Below are 18,204 nucleotides of genomic sequence, written 5' to 3' on the forward strand. Positions count from 1 at the left end.
TATCATTCTTTTTTTCTGCCTCAAATGCAAAGTTATCCGCAACTTTTTGAAGCTGGATAATTGTTTTTTCCAAATAGACAACCTTAATATTCATTTCTTGAATTTCTAAAGCAATCTTAACCTCTTTTTTTATTCTTCTCCTTGCTCAATTTGATTTTAGATTTATGAACAAGTGATTGTTGATACTTTTGATGAGAAGATTTAACATAAGATAACAAATTCTTTGAAATGGGAAAATCGTGAGGTTTAAAGTTTTTTTTGTTTCATATAGTCCAATACTAATTGTTGAGAAATAAGACTTTCCATGTCACGATTTTCAACAAGAAGCCTTTTGTTTTCATTAAATCCTCACTCAACAGTTGCCTGACCATGAGATAGAACTAAAACTATTTTGGCAACAGACCAAAGGGATTTATAGTTAGGATCTGAACAAATGTGCTTCCAGAGAAAGTCCAACCAATCTTAAGATTCATCAAATTCTTTGAATAATTCTGTGTTAGCCTTAACAAAATTGGACAAAAATTTTGAATACTCTTATTTGGTTTTCATTGCGGTTTCAGAAGTCAGTTTTTTCAAACCAACAAGGATTTCAAACATTTTGTTTAATAAAACTGGTGATAACTCTGCCGGTTCTAACATAACTTTAGGAGACAAACAAGAAGAACAAGATTATTTTTTTATATACTTTTTTCTGTAAAATGCATAACATAAACAAAGTATTGAAAAGTGCCACACTGAAGATTGTGTAAAATGCACACATAAACTAGACAAGTATTGAAAAGTGCCACACTGAAGATTGTGTAAAATGCACACATAAACTAGACAAGAATTGAAAAGTGCCACACTGAAGATCGTGTAAAATGCACACATAAACTAGACAAGTATTAATAAACCTAGACAACATAAACTAGAACATAACCTAGACAACATAAACATAAACTAGACAAGTATTGAAAAGTGCCACACTGAAGATTGTGTAAATGACTATCGCTCAACTTTCCATTTTTTTTCAAAACTTTGATATCATGTTTTATTGCAAAACCAAGATCAACAGACTCCAACAACACTTGATTAACTTTATCAGTAAAGTTAACTTTGAGCAGCTTATACAGAGTTTGCTTTTTCTAAAACATTCTTCCTCAAAAAGCGGCTGCATAAATTATGAAGGACGTTGTTTAGTGACTGTTGTTTAGTGTAAGAAACAACACCATTGGATTGTCAGTTTGAAAAATGATTAGGAAATCATTTAATGTTGCAATTTCCTCAAAAAATCTAAGTTTAAGTGGTATGGAGATATCTTCCACAGCTTTAGCAAGACAATCAAAACTGGTATTTTGTCCAGGCTTTCCATTTCCAGGTTGCTTTAATTTTGGTAAGTATTTTCAAAACTTTACAACTTCAATTATCTTAGGCCAAACCATTTGGGCATGTTTGGAAACATTACTACTTTCAATCCATCTGTGTGCATAGAATTTAAGAGGGTAATCTGAAAAAGTAGCAGCTGTTAGACATTCATAGTCAGCTCGGCAAGGAGACTCATCAAATATTTTATACAGAGGAAAAAGTAGTTTCTTAATGTTCCAGCCGCTAGCATTTTCCCCAGTTTGGAAAGAATGATGAAGGGTGTGGAGACTACATGTTCCAATATTAATTAAAGGATCAAGTAAATCTTCTTTTCTGCTTTCATTTACCAGATTTAAAAAGGCTAAATTAACATTAGACCTGTCAGAAGAAATTTGGAGAACTTTACTACGATCCAAAAAACTTAAACAACTATTACATTCTGAAAAAACATCACCAGCAGATGCTTTACCTAAGAAGTCAGATCTACGATCTAAAGAACTTAAACATCACCAGCAGATGATGACCTAAGAACTCCAATAAGATGTTTTAACTTCATTTTCTGTGTCATCCCAAAAGCGACTATGGAGATCCATTTGACTTTTTGTAGAAATTTTGTTATAAGATTCATCAAACAATGTAGTATAATGGGGAACTTTGCTCAATTCGTTTAGCATAGTTTTTTTAACAAAAGGGGCAATGCCATGACATAAAATGTAACTGCATTTTGTTTTTCCACAAGTGAAACTTTGAGCAATTTGACTGTCTGGAAACATGGAGCAGAGCAGCTTACTTTTTGATTTTGAAGAACGGTAAGAATATTTACATTTCAAAACTTCTAGTGACCAAATTACCTCTGCATTTAAAATCTGATCTCTTGACATCATATCAATCAAATTTGTTTGCTTTTGAGTTGTTTATTGTTCTGGTGGATTAGTTCCTTTAGATAGTCTTTTACAAAAACTTGTCTTATTGCTATTAGATGGGCATTTTTCCACATGTTTCTTCCCTTTAGCATGCTGCTTTATATTTTCTATTCCACTGTTTGTAATGCTAAAGGACTTCGAGCAAACTTCACAAAATGCACTTGTTTCATCTTTTTTATCTTTTTGCAACCAGCATTTGAACTCCTCTTCAATGAGCCACAAGTCTTGAAATTTACTTTTATACATTGGTATTATTTCTACTTTTCTAAACAAACCAAACTCTTTATGGTAGACATATTAGAAAGTAACTACATTCAAATCAATTTCTACACTGAAATAAACTCTTTAAAATGTTATAAGAATAAGAAAACATTTTCAAAAATGTACTACTGCAACTAATAATGTCAGTACTATAATAACTAAAATAAAAATCTGCTAAACCGAAAAAATACAAATAATATTTTTTAATAAAAATAATACTTTTAATAAAAATATGTTTATTTTTAATATTTCTAAACAGTTAGTGTACCTGAAAAAAAAAAAAGAGGATTTATAGAGGAGATTTGATCACATTTTCAACTTTTTAGAGGATAAAAGAGGACTTTAGAGGAGATTTTTAAAAAAAAGAGGACTTTAGAGGATGCTGTGGCCATCCTGGGTAGCAATACCATTATACCTTAGTATAGTATAGCATATATTTACTGCAAGGAGATAATTCCTGGAGCAGAGCATGAATACAAGCCCTGCTATTTGCAGTGTAAGCAGGTAATTACATTGTACATTTTATGTAATAATTAAGTTTTTTTACTAAAAACCTATTGTATTGATTTCTAAAAAGATTTGTCAAAGTTTGTAGAACAACATTATTTGGAAGATAGCTCCAAGGATTCACTACTCTGTTGAAAAGTCATGACATTCACAATTATTAGTTATTTCTGGGCATAAGCATTTAAAATGACCGTACTTAGGTTCTGCTGTCAATGGTTCAACATGCCAGTTAACTCTGTCAATATTCTTTTCAATTTTAAAATGTTAAATGCAATCAAAACGCATTCTTCTAGTTGTTAAAGTGTCTAAATTAAGGAGGTACAAGCAATCTTCATAGGAGAATTTTTTTAGACTGTGAGGTACTTTTGCAGCTCCTTTTTTAAATACATTCGTTTTACTGCTAATTTTGAATAATTATTACATGATGGAGTTGTAAATTCTAAATGTGGTCTGATATAAACTGTGTATAATTTCTTCCATAATTTTTTGTCTCTGCTGATGAATGAATTTTTCATCCATCCTAAGATATTATCAGCTCTGGGTGCAACTTCCGAAGCATGTGTATCCCACTTGCCATTCAATGTAATCGTAATGCTACTTTTCAGAGATCATGGTCCTTTTAAGATTTCAAGATGTTTATGGTAGTTGAAGTTGCATCATTAAACATGTAGTAATTATTTTGGGGGTTGTTTATACCCATATGCATCACTTTGAATTTTTTGTAGTTCAGCTTCATGAACCATTTTTCAGACTATTCAGTAATAGAATTTAAATTGTAAGTAATAGCATTTTTTGTAATTCAACTTCATGTGCCATTTTACAGACCATTCAGTAATAGCATTTAAATCAAGCTGTAGCTTGTCTGAATCTGAATCTTTAATTAGGGCCATAATTTTGCAGTCATTCATAAAAGTCATGCATAAAACTTACAAGGGAAGTAATTAATAACTGATGGTAAATCGTTTATATAAAGGATGAACAAAAGTGGACCCAAGACTGTGGTGGCTTTTCCTGAAGCCTCTCCAATGATCGTAATCGTATTTTCCGCCTTGAACCTTCTCCATTTAAAGAAGATAAATAAATAAATGAATTTTTAATCAGATTTCAATATTCATAATGAGAACAATAGAGAAATATAAAGACGGAATTAGTTAAGCTGGAGATTTTTACAGTGGATTTCGTTGGATTAATGTTGAGGATTAATGTTTTGCTGGCCAAGTTCAGCGGGGTGCGGATCAAAATGTAACTAGCTATGTTAGGAACAAATCCATATAGTCTCCCTCTTGCATCATTTCAGTTGATATTTTTTCATTTGTATTTTCTCAAAAAAGACTACTCTTAGTAGTCTTCCCCTCCCCTTGGCAGATGTGACTAGCGGTGTACCTGTGGTACACCACTAGTTACATCTGCCAAGTTAAACTTGCACTCACCAAGAACAACTCTCTGCTTTCTATTAGTAAGAAAGTCACCAATCCAGCAGAACAGTTTTCCAGAGATCCCAAATGTTTTTAGTTTGTGCATAAGACATTGATGCAGCACAGTGTCAAAAGCCTTGGCAAAGTCAAGAAAGATTATATCAACACATTACTTATATGCCAAAGATGAAGAAATAATATCCATGGGCTCGAAAAGATTGGTGACACAGGATTTATTCCTAACAAATCCGTGTTGTTGTTCTGCAATAAGACCACTTAGGTTGTTGTATAAATGATTTAAATTGTGTCTCAGATGATTCGTTCCAAGGCTTTGCACAATACAGATGTAAGCAAAACTGGACGGTAGTATGCCGGATTTAATTGACTTTCGGTGTAAGGTTCCGGTGGTAAGGGCATTACCTTAGCAATTTTCCAAGCATTGCGGATGAAACTTTCTAGGAGTGAACTTTGAAATATTGAAATTTATATATATATATATATATATATATATATATATATATATATATATATATATATATATATATATATATATATATTATATATATATATATATATTTATATATATATATATATTTATATATATATATATATATATTTATATATATATATATATATTTATATATATATATATATATATATATATATATATATATATATATATATATATATATATATATATATATATATATATATATATATATATATAGGGTTTGACATGGGGCAGCAACCTTTTGCTTTCATTTTTCATGTTCATGCATATATAAGTAATAATATACAGTTATTTACAAAATAAACACCATTATAATATTATTAATAAATAAGTTATAATAATAATTACACAAGCAACCTTGTATTTAAATCATGGATCAAAAATGTCTTGGATCATGGATGCATGATAGATGAATGTTCCTCATGCCCTCATTTTTAACACAACTAATTAAATTTCATTTTCAACACAGCTAATTAAATTTCTAACTTATTGTCATTTAAATCTTGTTGAGACTCTATTAATACTTATTTCAATTTTAAGTGATGATCCAGATTGTTTCTTAAAAGTCTCAGAAGATTTCCTAATAGGCTTAAAAAAACAGATTAGTTGCACTGTATTTTTACTAGTAAAGGCTGTAATAAAAGAAAAACATAAGCTTTGGTTCAAATACATTGATTCAGGTTTCTATACTCATGTGGTATATAAAATGCACATAAATTTGCATGGAAAAATTTATAAAAAAGTTGTCAAAGAAGCCATTTTGTTAAACAAAGGAGAACTAGCTTAAACAACTCTAAATCAAGGCATCTATACTTTCATGTTTGCAGCGAATTGATATACAAATTTGCAGCTTAAAAACAAAAAAAAGTTCAACAGTTACAGAATAAAATACCAACTAACTATTTCCAGGCAGTGTTTGCATTAAATATGAAAGGCCAAGACTCTTTTTGATCAATGCACACAAGCATATTTCAGCTGAATATGACAATTATGACCATAAAGAAGAAAAAATAAATAAAGTTATGGGACAAAATGAATAAGAAAGTATAAATATAAAATAAAGTTATATGTTAAAATACATTTGTTTTATAATCTGGTAATTTATTGTCTATTGAAAACTATGCAACTTTGGTCAATCACAATAATCTATAAAAAATTTATATCTTTAGATGATGTTCCAGATTTGCATAAAAAATTTATTGTGACACCAAGTACTTAAAAAAGAGAGCAAACTTTAACCATTAAATTATAGATCAACGTCAATAATTCATAGTCTATAAAGTTATGGAGAGTTTTGCACAAAATATAATATCAAAAGTTCAACATGATTTTGTTCCTAAGCAAAGGTGTGAATAAATCTTCTGGAAATATGTGACATTATCAGAGGAATTACTTAAAATTATCAAATTACTGCTGGTTGCTATCTTTTTTTAAGCTGATATAAAAAAAACTGTGCACTAAGTTGCACAAGTACAGATGTATTTTAACATCAATAAATACAGAATTATGCATGTTAAACATATTAACAACAAGTTAACACATGGGTAAATAATCACACAGTTGGATAGAAATCATTGTACACTTGAAGAATCAATGGCTAAAAAAAGACCTTTTCTAATGACTAAAATATCAAAACTTAGATCAAAATAGCCATTTCAATTACAGATAAAATGATTGGCTGCCTCAAAAAAAGCTTTTTGTAGCAGCAGACAAGTTATATAGAAACATTTTATCTTGCATAAATTCGTCCATGCCTTAAGTTTGCAGCCCATGTTTAGTCTCCTCGCTTAAAAAAAAGAGATCGTGATGATAGAAAAGAAGGAAAGATGTCTGACTAAGGCATATTCAGAGATAAAACATTTACCATACAAGAAAAGAAAAAGCAAAAGCTAAGATTTTCATAACTCAAGGATTGCAGAATAAAAGTTTAAAGAATAGAAAAATAAAATCTTAAAGAGAAACCTATTTCAACAGTTTAGATTCATCCACCACATTGATAAAGTCACTTTTTACTTCCCACAGAATCTACCAGATTCAACAGCAAAACACAATTTTCTACCTTAACTAGTGTAAGGATGCATTGAATCTGGAAAACACTTTATAAATAGAGTAACAAAACACTGAAATGCTCTTTCACAGTAAGCAATTAGATCAATTTTAACAAGTTTGGTATAAAAATATATATTTATTATAAAAAGTTTGCATCTTACCTGTGTAAGAAGTGCATGAAACAGCTCTTCTTTGTTAACTTAGATTAATTTAGATATTTTCATTAGTTATACATATATATGTGTGTGTGTATGTGTGTAGGTGGGGTTGGGGGGAGGGGAGGGGAAGGGCAGGGCTGATTCTATGGGAGGAGGGGGTATAATACCCTTCTCCCCTCCCTCAAAGAAGACAATTTTTAAGTTATAGTCAATTATTTAAGGATTATAGTTGGCTAATCATGTATTTGACACATTTGAGCAGGGTGATTTTTAGTTTTGTGTGTGTGTGTGTGTGTGTGTGTGTGTGTGTGTGTGTGTGTGTGTGTGTGTGTGTGTGTGTGTGTGTGTGTGTGTGTGTGTGTGTGTGTGTGTGTGTGTGTGTGTGTGTGTGTGTGTGTGTAAATGAATAATATGTAAGCTAACAATTATAAACTCTTACAGTACTTTTCAGTTAAATATGTTGAGGAATTATTCTTGCAATAATAATGAAATCTAGTAGCCATAAACTCCAATCCAATAATGGCATATATGCTAATCACAAATGCAACAAGACACAACACTTGCAAGAGTGGAAATATGGCTTTACCAATAGATTTAATAACAACTCGCAAGCCTAAAATTAAAAAAAATGTGTTTTCCTATAAAAATGAGTAGTTTTTTAATATTAAATTAAAATTAATTCAAAAATTTGTTCTAAATAAAATTAAATTATACTAAAATTAATTTTATAAAACAACTATATTATAAGTATTGCTTATAAATTATAATTATAATATAACTGTATTTATTTATTTGTACCTATATTATATATAAAATATCATAAATAAAACTGTGAAGTTGAAAAATATTATTACAAATATTATATAAAATATTATAAACAATGTTAGTTTTAAAATAATTATTAATATAATAATTAATTATTAACATACAAATTAAATTTTTTATGAAACTTATATTTTAAAGTAATTTTTTTTTTTTACTTTCTGTTTTTATAATTCACCTCCCCAATGGCCAAGAAGGCCACTACAGGTGAAGAGGCTACATGTGGTTATAACCCTCTCTCAACTCTATAACTCCGAAATACAAACCTTGATGAACAAGGCTGCTGCGCGGAGAAACAAGTTGAGCGCGGTACTACCAGGGATGTGGTGGGACTCAATATAGGAACCTCTTGCTTATGAAGCGAGTGCTCTACTACTACACCACTACCACATAAATTAATTTTAAATTATTAGATTGAACTTAAAAATATTTGATTAAATTTTTAATTATCTTTTTTTATATCTTACATATATTTCATTTCACTTCATATTTACTTCACATTAAAACCTATTCTGCAATCCACACTATTTGATTTTTTATTTTATGTCAACTTTTTGCTTTAAAATTTCATTTTTTACCATCAAATATAATTTGATGATAAAAATGATAATTGATAAAAACTTAATAAAGCCACCTGACTTTACTAAAACTTATGGTCAATGTGTGTACAGACATTCTAAAGAACTGTTATTTTCCAGAGTATTCTAAAAAATTTCTAGAATATTCTGGAGTTTTCCAGAATGTTCTAGAACCAGTCATGATGTTATTTAGTACCTTTTATCTTTCCAATGTTCTGGTAAAACTGCTTTATTTACAGTTCAAATAAAAACTAAAGTGAGTGACAAATTATTGCCAGAGGATTATTGGATTGATAAAAAAAAAAAACAGCACAGTCAGATTAATTATAGAAAAGTACAAAAAAATGAATTTTGGGCCAATCCATTGTGAAATTTTTAAAAAAGAGTTTTCTATCAAAATTGTATCAAATATTTTGCACATTTATGATTGCCTCCTGCAGCCAGTCAGGAACAATTTAATTTTGCCTCATAATAATGCGGATGAAGCAACAACATTGATAACAAAATTCAACTAAAAGTTATGGCAAGACAGAATGCTTGCAATAAAGCGTGCATTTTTATGAAAAATGGTATCAAGATGGTGATATATAGTAGATCCTTTTTCTAAAAAAGATTGTGTTAAACTTACAAGTAATTAAACAACTCTTCTTAATTTACAACTCAATTTCTTGGAACCATCATGGGAAAAGTCTCAAATGAAAAAATATCTCAAAGTAGATTAACTATCAAATGCATTCAGAAAAAGCTGAGAAAAGTAGCATTACAGATCAAGGAGAAAGCACATTGACTTTGATTGAGAAGCACAGTTCTTAATTTAGATGAAAAAATTAATGCAAAGATTGAAGGGAAACTGTCTTACAAACTTGCTTATATTTTTTTCGAAACACCATTGAATATCTAAAAGAAAAGAGTCTTGGAAGTTAAAACTTAGGATCAGGAGCAGCTGACTTAAAAACAAAAGAATAAATTAACCTCTTACAACCCTTGCCATTAAAAAGAAACCGTAATAGAAAACAAAGTAACCATGATGTGACTTCTTAGGACTTTGTAAACTAACAACAAATCAACTTGGAAAAAAACACTAAATTAATTTATTTGTTTTAATTCTTCTTTACAGTACAAAAATATCCTGTTTAAATATTGATTTAAAATGTAACTAGCAACTAAAAAACAAAATTATTTTTTATATGTCAAGTACTAAAACAAAAAAAGTAACATAAAACAATAATGTCAAATAACATTATATTCCTAAAAAAATACAAATTAAAAGAAATAATTAGAAGATGACATTAAATAATTATCTATTTTCATTTAATCTGTGATTATAAAGTACAAAAATACAACTTATTGATTAAGATACCTTTCCTAACATTATAGCAACACTTACTTTGAAATCCCTTAATAGCTTTGACAGGGCGAAGAAATCGAATGATGCGCAAACCTTTTACTTGACATTGGTTTGATATTACATTTGATGCTGCTAAAATGCTGGTAATTGAAAATAAAATATAATTGAATTAAGTAATTTTTTCATGTATTACTATAAAATAATACATGTAAATATGATGGCAAAATCAAAAAAATAATGAAAACATGTTTAAAATAGATACAGAAACATTTCTTATTGTATTGATTTTTATCTAGCATTGAACAGCATATGAACAACATATTTAATGAGTATATTAAAAACTAAAGTACAGTTCACCATGATACTTCATGTTTTATAATAAATTATATTATTTAATTTTGTTCAAAACTTTATACTTTATTATAAAAAAGCAATTCATTTATCCACAATATACACAATTGTATACTGTGGATAAATATATTGCTTTGTATATGTGTAATTTATTAAATAAATTGCTTTGTACATATGTAACTTATTATATGGTTTTATTTACCAGGATTTAATATTTATTAAGTAATGCCTTTGTTTAACAAGATGTTGCTTAACATTTCTGAATATTGTTTAATAATAATAAGATAATGAACAATTAATGATAATTAATGCTATAAATAAAAAACGTATAACAACTATTTTGTAATTAATTGGCATTAATCAATAATCAATAAACAAATTGTCAAAGTTGATAATTTTTAATAAGATGGAATAAATAAACATTTAAAACTCAACAATGGTTTTAATAAACAATGCATTTAACATATCACATGTTATTATGAGCAACTAAAGTGTTTTCAAAGTTTTCATTTTTTTTTATACTATTATATATATAATTTATTGTTTTTTAATTTAGTTGCATACAAATAATGGAGGAACTCTACTTTAAACTTTAATGACAAAAGTTCTTTATAAATCTTATGAGTAAAATTTAAAATTTAAATAATAAATAAACATTATAAATAAACAAAAAAGATTGAATATTCTTCTTTTATTTTGATAATGCTTTTACCATTGTCTTTTACTTTCATATCATGTGCAAGTTTACAATCGTGATCGTAATCAGTAATAAAACTTTAAAAATATTTTTTAATTAAATTTAAATAAGAATAATGAAGTTACCTTATAATTAAGATAAAAAAATCAGCAATGTTCATAAAGCTTCTCATATAAGAACTAGGATGTAAAACAAAGCCTTTAGAAATTATCTTGAGTAATGTTTCCCAAATGAATATTCCGAGAATGTACCATTGAAACTTATCCTACAAGTATACATAAAAAGATTGTCAATAAAATAATTTTAACATTCACTCTAAAGCAGAAATTTTTTTCATACTCACAACATTATTGTTTATCTTGGATCTATCTTGATTTGGAAGTGGTGCATCAATTGCCACAAGAATACATGCAAATATAATGGCAAAAGTAACAAAATAATGGAAACATGTTTAAAATAGATAAGGAAACATTATTTTTCCACATATTAAGTTGTATGTGATTTTTAACAACATATGCAGCAAATATTGATTATGTTTATATTTAAATCAAAATAAATTGGAATCAACATTAATTTACATTCAATTTGAGGTTACATGGAATAAAAAGAAAGACTGTTTTATCATTGTCAATGACAAAAACTAAACAAATAATAAACAACCTAGCAATTATAAAAAAATTTTAAACACAATTAAAAGATATCCAAAGCAGTATCCATTTGACATTTTGATGCAGCAAAAGCAAAGTCTTTGAATAATACTGTTAAATGGATACTCTTGGATTTCATTTTGTTGGCAGAAAAAAAAACTAAGCATATAAAAGTTTTTTGACCTAATAGCCTTAATCATTAGTAAAACCAATTGGCATGGCTTTGTATATAGTATCCTAAAAAGAACGCTTAACCAGTAGACAGTTAAACTATTAGAGCTGATCGACTAGCTTGGTTTTTGACACATTATAGAAGAAATCAATCCTTTATGGTCTATGATTAAACTCCTCTGTTGAAATTGAATGATTAATAAAATTCTATTTTTAAAATTGTTTAAGGTTTTGTATTAGTCATCGTTTTTGAGGTTTTGTATTGGTCGAAAAGACTTTTTTCATGAATATCAATATAGAAAATATGGTTGTACAACAAAATATGTCAGTTAAAATGAGGATATACATAGTAATTACACTTGAATATCTATGGACCGCCATATTCCTCAACACAACCATAATGCTGTTCAAAATTTTGCATTCTGCATTGGAATTAAAATTACATTTCAATTCCTTTGCAGAAACGAAAAAAAAATTTTGGATTAGAAGCAGTGAAATATGTGAAAGAAATTGACATAAACAAATAAACAATATTTATAATATATTTAAGTAATATTTATTGATTTTAAATAGCATGGTATTGCTAACCATAATTTAAAAAATTAAAAAAATTAAAAAAAAAAAAAAAATTTGAAATTTTACTTGAGCTAGTTCAGTTTCACATGGCGATATGTGAAAATTGTATTTGCGAATCACACGTAACAATTCCGAGAAAAATATACAGAATTGATTTGGGGTGGGGGGACAGTAATAGTGTTTTTCGTGACGAAACAAGCATATCTAATCAAAGATACAGGACCGACGACACGGGTTTCGAAGTGGCGGGGCGCAATCGTCAATTTCTAAAAAGTCCTCTATATCTAGAGATTTTCTAGAGACTAACTTTAGTTAAAATAAAAGTTATATTTTGGATGAGATTTATTAAACAAAGTTTAAGTTTTATAGATTTTTTACCATTAACGTCATTTATTTAAATAAATTACACAAGTAAGTTTAACTTATTTTGTATATATCTATTTGGGAAAAGAAATATTTTGAGTCTTGAGTGAATGGAATAATTAAACTCGCGTCTACAATATTTATTTCCAACCTGTTTGGGTGTGTACATAGGCGCCCACAATATACTTTTGATGTTTCAGATATGAAACCTTCAGGCATTGTGCAGTTTCAGAACTTAAGTATGTTTACGTATTTAACAAATTAGAATGTTTTACAAAAATAGTTGTGATGGAAACCTGAGAACAAAACTACCCTAAAATAGTTTGATCCTCCCTGCCCAAATGTGAAGGCAGTGGGTTGAAATATTCAACTTTATTATTATAAACTAAATTTAAATCATCAACAGATTTTAAGTTTCTTTCAGTGTTCAAAATTTATGACCCAAAAAATTTATGACATCAGTGAGTTAACTTATTCTGCCAAAGGAACACGTGCAAGTCAGTATTAAGAAAGGCAACGTATTGCCAACAACGTTAAGTACACGATACCAAAGTCGACCCGATAAACAGCTATATAAAATCATTAAAAAAATCATATAAAACGTTGGCCTACTGCTTAAATCATATTATTTATATAACTTTTAAATAAAATAATTATAACCTATTTCGGTTATAACTATAAAATGCCACTCTTACTTCTTTTTCGTCACTTTTACTTTTTTTTTGATGCTTTAAGAGTTTTTGAGATTTATGTTTCGTGAGCGAATTTGTGCAACTTTGTCCTTGCGTTTTAGCCATTTTTATTACTTACATAGTAATTACTTTTCTGTTGTACAAATACTTAGGAGATGCTTTGAAGATTCATGTTCCAAAATACTAGACTTGTAAAAATTGGTATTTTTGTTTGTGCAGTTTAAAATCTTACTTGTAGAAAAAGCTACTTGCTGAATAATATTAAAAAGATAGATTCGTATCTTTTTGTGATTTTCTTCGTGATGGCCCTTAGGTAGAAATTTTTCGTCTTCCTGCTGATAATTATGCTTCTTATGTATCTTTTTGAATGGCTGGCTTGAAATCTTTTATTCCCTATTGAAGATTTCAAGTCATGTCTCACTCGTCTTCATGGTTTTTCTCTCATTGTGCTGCTGCAATTTCTAATCATAACCATTACTTCCATATCTATCACCAAAACAATTCTCCAATAAACAGGCATGTGTTTACTGTTTCTAAAAACTATTGTAAAAAGGTTTTGTCTAACACCAAAGCCCACTATTCTCAGGTCACGAAATCTTGTATTTCATTTCAAAAATTTGGCTTCAGAGACTTCTGGAGAATCTTTAACAGCGTCAAGAATAAGGATAAATTTTTTATTCCATCTCTCTTCCATGATTCAGATTTTGTTACCTCACTTAAAAACAAAGCTGAATTGTTTGCTATAAAATTTTCATCAACCTCATCTCTTGATTCCTCTAGTCACATCCTACCTGATTTAACCAACAAACAGGTTGATCCATTGCTTGACATTCGTATCACTCTGTATCTAAAGTGATTTCCTGATTAGACTTTTCTACAGCTTGTGGTCCGTACAACATACCTTCTATAGTCTTGCAAAAATGTTCTTTGAAGCTGTCTTCTATACTTTCAAAACTATTTAACAAGTACTTATTAGAGTGTTGTTTTCCATCCTGCTGGAAAGCGGTATCTGTTATCCCTATATTCAAAAATTCTGGAGAGCAATCTGACTCGTCTAGCTACCGTCCATTAGTTTTCTTCCTATCATAAGCAAGATTTTTAAGTCTTTAGTAAACAAATGCTTAATCTCTCTAATCTAATAACTTACTTTATGATGATTAATATAGATTTCGATCTTTTTGTTCTACTTCTGGTTTGTTAACGGTATTAACTGATAGGTTTTTTGCACATGAGATAGATGTGGAGAAGTTAAGGTTATCGTTCTCGACATTTCTAAAGCCTTTGATAAGATTTGGCATGCTGATCTTCTTCATAAGCTCTCTTCTTAAGTTATATCAGGTGATATTTTTAAGATTATTAAATCTTTCCAATTGTAGTACAAAAGTTTTTTCTTGATGGACAGCACTCTTCTTCATTTCCTGAAACTTCAGGTGTTCCTCAAAGTTCCATCCTTGGCCCTATACTTTTTTAATTTTCATTAACAATCTTCAAAAAATTCTCACATCGAAGGTGGGATTGTTCGCTGATAATATTACCACTTATTCTTGTCTTGACAAGAAGTTAACACTCTCTGATCACTTGGAGGGGGCATTTGAAAAGGATCTCACATCTGTTACAGCATGGGGCTCTTGGTGACTAGTATATCAAATCCATTGCAAAATTAGCATCTGCTAAGGTTGCTTACTCCAGATTCGGATTTGAGATTTATCTCTGTAAATCTCAAATCCATCTTTGTATGGAATACTGTTGCAAAAGATGCAAAAACGCATGATAAACATAGTTGGACCTGTTCTTGGAGCCAATCTTCAACCATCGTCACATCGTTATAATGTTGCTTCTCTTTTCTATATATACTTTAATGGACGCTGCTCTAAATAGCTAGCATCGTTTGTGCCATTTACTAAAGTTCATTCTCGTGTTACTTGTCATTCAACTTTTACAGTCTCATCCTTTTAGTGCAACTGTTCCTAAGTGCTATAAAATTCTTATTCGTCTAGTTTTTTTCCTCGAAAGTTAGTTGTTCAAAGTTGTTCATATTGTTTTCCTAATTCATGTAATTTGCAGTTTTTTAAGTTTTCTGTTAATTGTTATCTTGCTTTATAAACTTCAACTTTTCTCTTACTGAAACTTCCAACTCTAACAGTGGTTGCTTGCAGCCATGTTGGAAGTGAAGATATTTGAAAAAAAAGAAAATCGGAATCTTCTCCTTTTTTTTTCTAAACATCTGACATTTACTCGTTTAGTGCTACTGCAGCTTTAGTAAATACTGTCCAGGATTGTGCAGTTTTAACAGAAAAGTTTCTTTGGATATTATCAATGGCAGCTTTCAAGTAAGTTTTCAATGGTTTGAAAATTTTTTTGTTCAGAGTATGAAGTTTATAACTGCTATGCGCATATGGATGTTCAATTTTTTTGCTTCCTCAATTACAGCAATACTAAAATGACTGCGAGATCAATATCAATAAAGCTTTTCCTGGTAATAGATGCAAGTTAAAATGGTTATTAGCCGATTGCGGTCGGTTTTTGGCCGTAATATCATAGTTTATGTAAAATGTTTTTTGTTTTTTTTAATTTAAATTGTGGCCAATGCTTATTTTCAACAATTGAATTCGGTATAACACATATGAACAAACAAAAAAAGCAATAAAAAATTGATTTGTTTAAGCAAATATAAATAAAGTCAACACTTACTTGATCAAAGATTAAAAAAATATTGGTTTAAAATCACGCTCTCTAGACTGTATAAAATAAATGTGAATAACTCAAAACGACAATAAAATGGACGACAGTTCACAAAAAACGCAACTTGGTAACTCAGCAATTATTGATCTAAAGAGTATATATATATATACATATATATATAAATATATATATATATATATATATATATATATATATATATATATATATATATATATATATATATATATATATATATGTATATATATATATATGTATATATATGTATATATATATATGTATATATATATATATGTATATATATATGTATATATATATATGTATATATATATATATATGTATATATATATATATGTATATATATATATATATTTATATATATATATATGTATATATATATATATATATGTATATATATATTTATATATATATATATATGTATATATATTTATATATATATATATATATATACAGTATCGGACAAAACATGGTGGACAAACTTAAATTTAGAACAAAAGTTGATCAATAACTAAAAAAAACTAGTAAAACAATTAAAAATATTATTTTTTAAATAGTTTATTATGTTCTCAACAAAATTTAAAATGTTTGAGTCCTACTAAGAATCAAAAAAAAAAATTTATAACACATTTTTCTCAACAAACTACATTTTTCCTTGGACAAAACAAGGTGGACAAATCAAAACGACGCTTTATTTATAAGATTTCATTGTCTTTATTCAATTTACCATATTCTTTTGTTTTCACTTTTATCATAACATTACTCTAAAATAATAAAATAGATTTTGGAACATCTGACCAATTATTTTTTCAATTTAACTAAAAATAGATTTAACTCGTGATATATGGCGTATATTGCAACTTAAAATGGCTTACGACAAATTAGGAAGTATTTTACCTGAAAATATTATTAAAGATTTGAAAAGCGGAAAACGTCAAGCTGAAATTTGTAGAAAATATAATATACCTTAATTGACTGTAAACAAAACTGTCAAATCATTTGGATCTTGCTATAAAACAAACCATCGGGGCGGACGAAGCTATAAAACAAACCATCGGGGCGGACCTCTAAGAAAAACATCACAAAGACTAGATCGAATAATTGTTAAAAAGCTTTAAAAAGATCCGTTTTTGGCATCCACAAAATTAACCGAAAAACTTGAACTACAAATCTCTAATCGCATTGTGCGACAAAGAGTTAACGAAGCAAAGTTGTTTTCTCGAATGCCTGACAAGAAACCACTAACTTCTTTTAAAAATAGAAAGCTAAGACTTGCGTTTGCCAAAGCACACCAAAATTGGACTGCAGACCAGTGGAAAAACAAACTTTTTAGTGATGAATCAAAATATAACCTTTTTGGAAGCGACGGTCAGAAGCGAGTCAGGAGACCAAAGAACACCAGATTCAATACTAAATATACCAAGAAGAGTGTTAAGCATGGAACGTCTGCTATGGTTTGTGGATGTTTCTCATCACTAGGAACTAGTTCTATTCACAAAATTAATGGTATTGTGGACCGTTTTGTCTATAAAGATATAATGGAAGATGATGTTTTCACATGCTGAATAGGAGATGCCTCTAAAATGGATTTTTTTTAACATTGTAAAACAATGGTTCAAGGACAAGAATATCACCATAATGAAGTGACCTGCACAAAGCCCAGACTGAATCTCATAAAAAATATCTAGGAAATAATTGGCAAAAAGATTGAGCGTACAAATGTGAAGACCAGTAAGGAATTATTTGAACAAGTCGAGAAGGCCTGGCGAGAGATTGATATGAGAATTGTTGACTCATTAATTGAGTCTATGCCTCAAAGAATGAAAGCAGTACTTAAAAGTCGAGGAGGTCTAACTAAATATTAAGTTAATTTTTTGAAGTTTTTCAAAAAATAATAAGTTAAGTTTTAAAATTATTTGAATTTTCAGTCGATTTTTTGAATGTCCACCTTGTTTTGTCCAAAGAAAAATGTAGTTTGTCAGGGAAAATGTGTTATAAAACTTTTTTAGTGATTTTTAGTATGATTCAAAAGTTTTTAATTTTGCTAACAACATAATAAACTATATAAAAAAT

General features: G+C 28.7%; 1 protein-coding gene across 1 annotated transcript in view; it reads right to left on the reverse strand.

Moving 5' to 3' along the window:
- LOC105848388 (voltage-dependent R-type calcium channel subunit alpha-1E) overlaps positions 1-18,204 on the reverse strand; it is a 170,233-nt gene that overhangs the window by 151,211 nt on the left and 818 nt on the right. The window contains exons 2-5 of the mRNA XM_065798166.1: positions 11,308-11,413; positions 11,090-11,229; positions 9,956-10,056; positions 7,608-7,781 (exon numbers count right to left, since the gene is read on the reverse strand). Of these exons, the coding sequence (XP_065654238.1) occupies positions 7,608-7,781; positions 9,956-10,056; positions 11,090-11,229; positions 11,308-11,413 (521 nt within the window). The remainder of the gene's footprint in view (positions 1-7,607; positions 7,782-9,955; positions 10,057-11,089; positions 11,230-11,307; positions 11,414-18,204) is intronic.

Source organism: Hydra vulgaris, chromosome 05, assembly GCF_038396675.1.
Source record: "Hydra vulgaris chromosome 05, alternate assembly HydraT2T_AEP".
Taxonomy (NCBI): Eukaryota; Metazoa; Cnidaria; class Hydrozoa; order Anthoathecata; family Hydridae; genus Hydra; species Hydra vulgaris.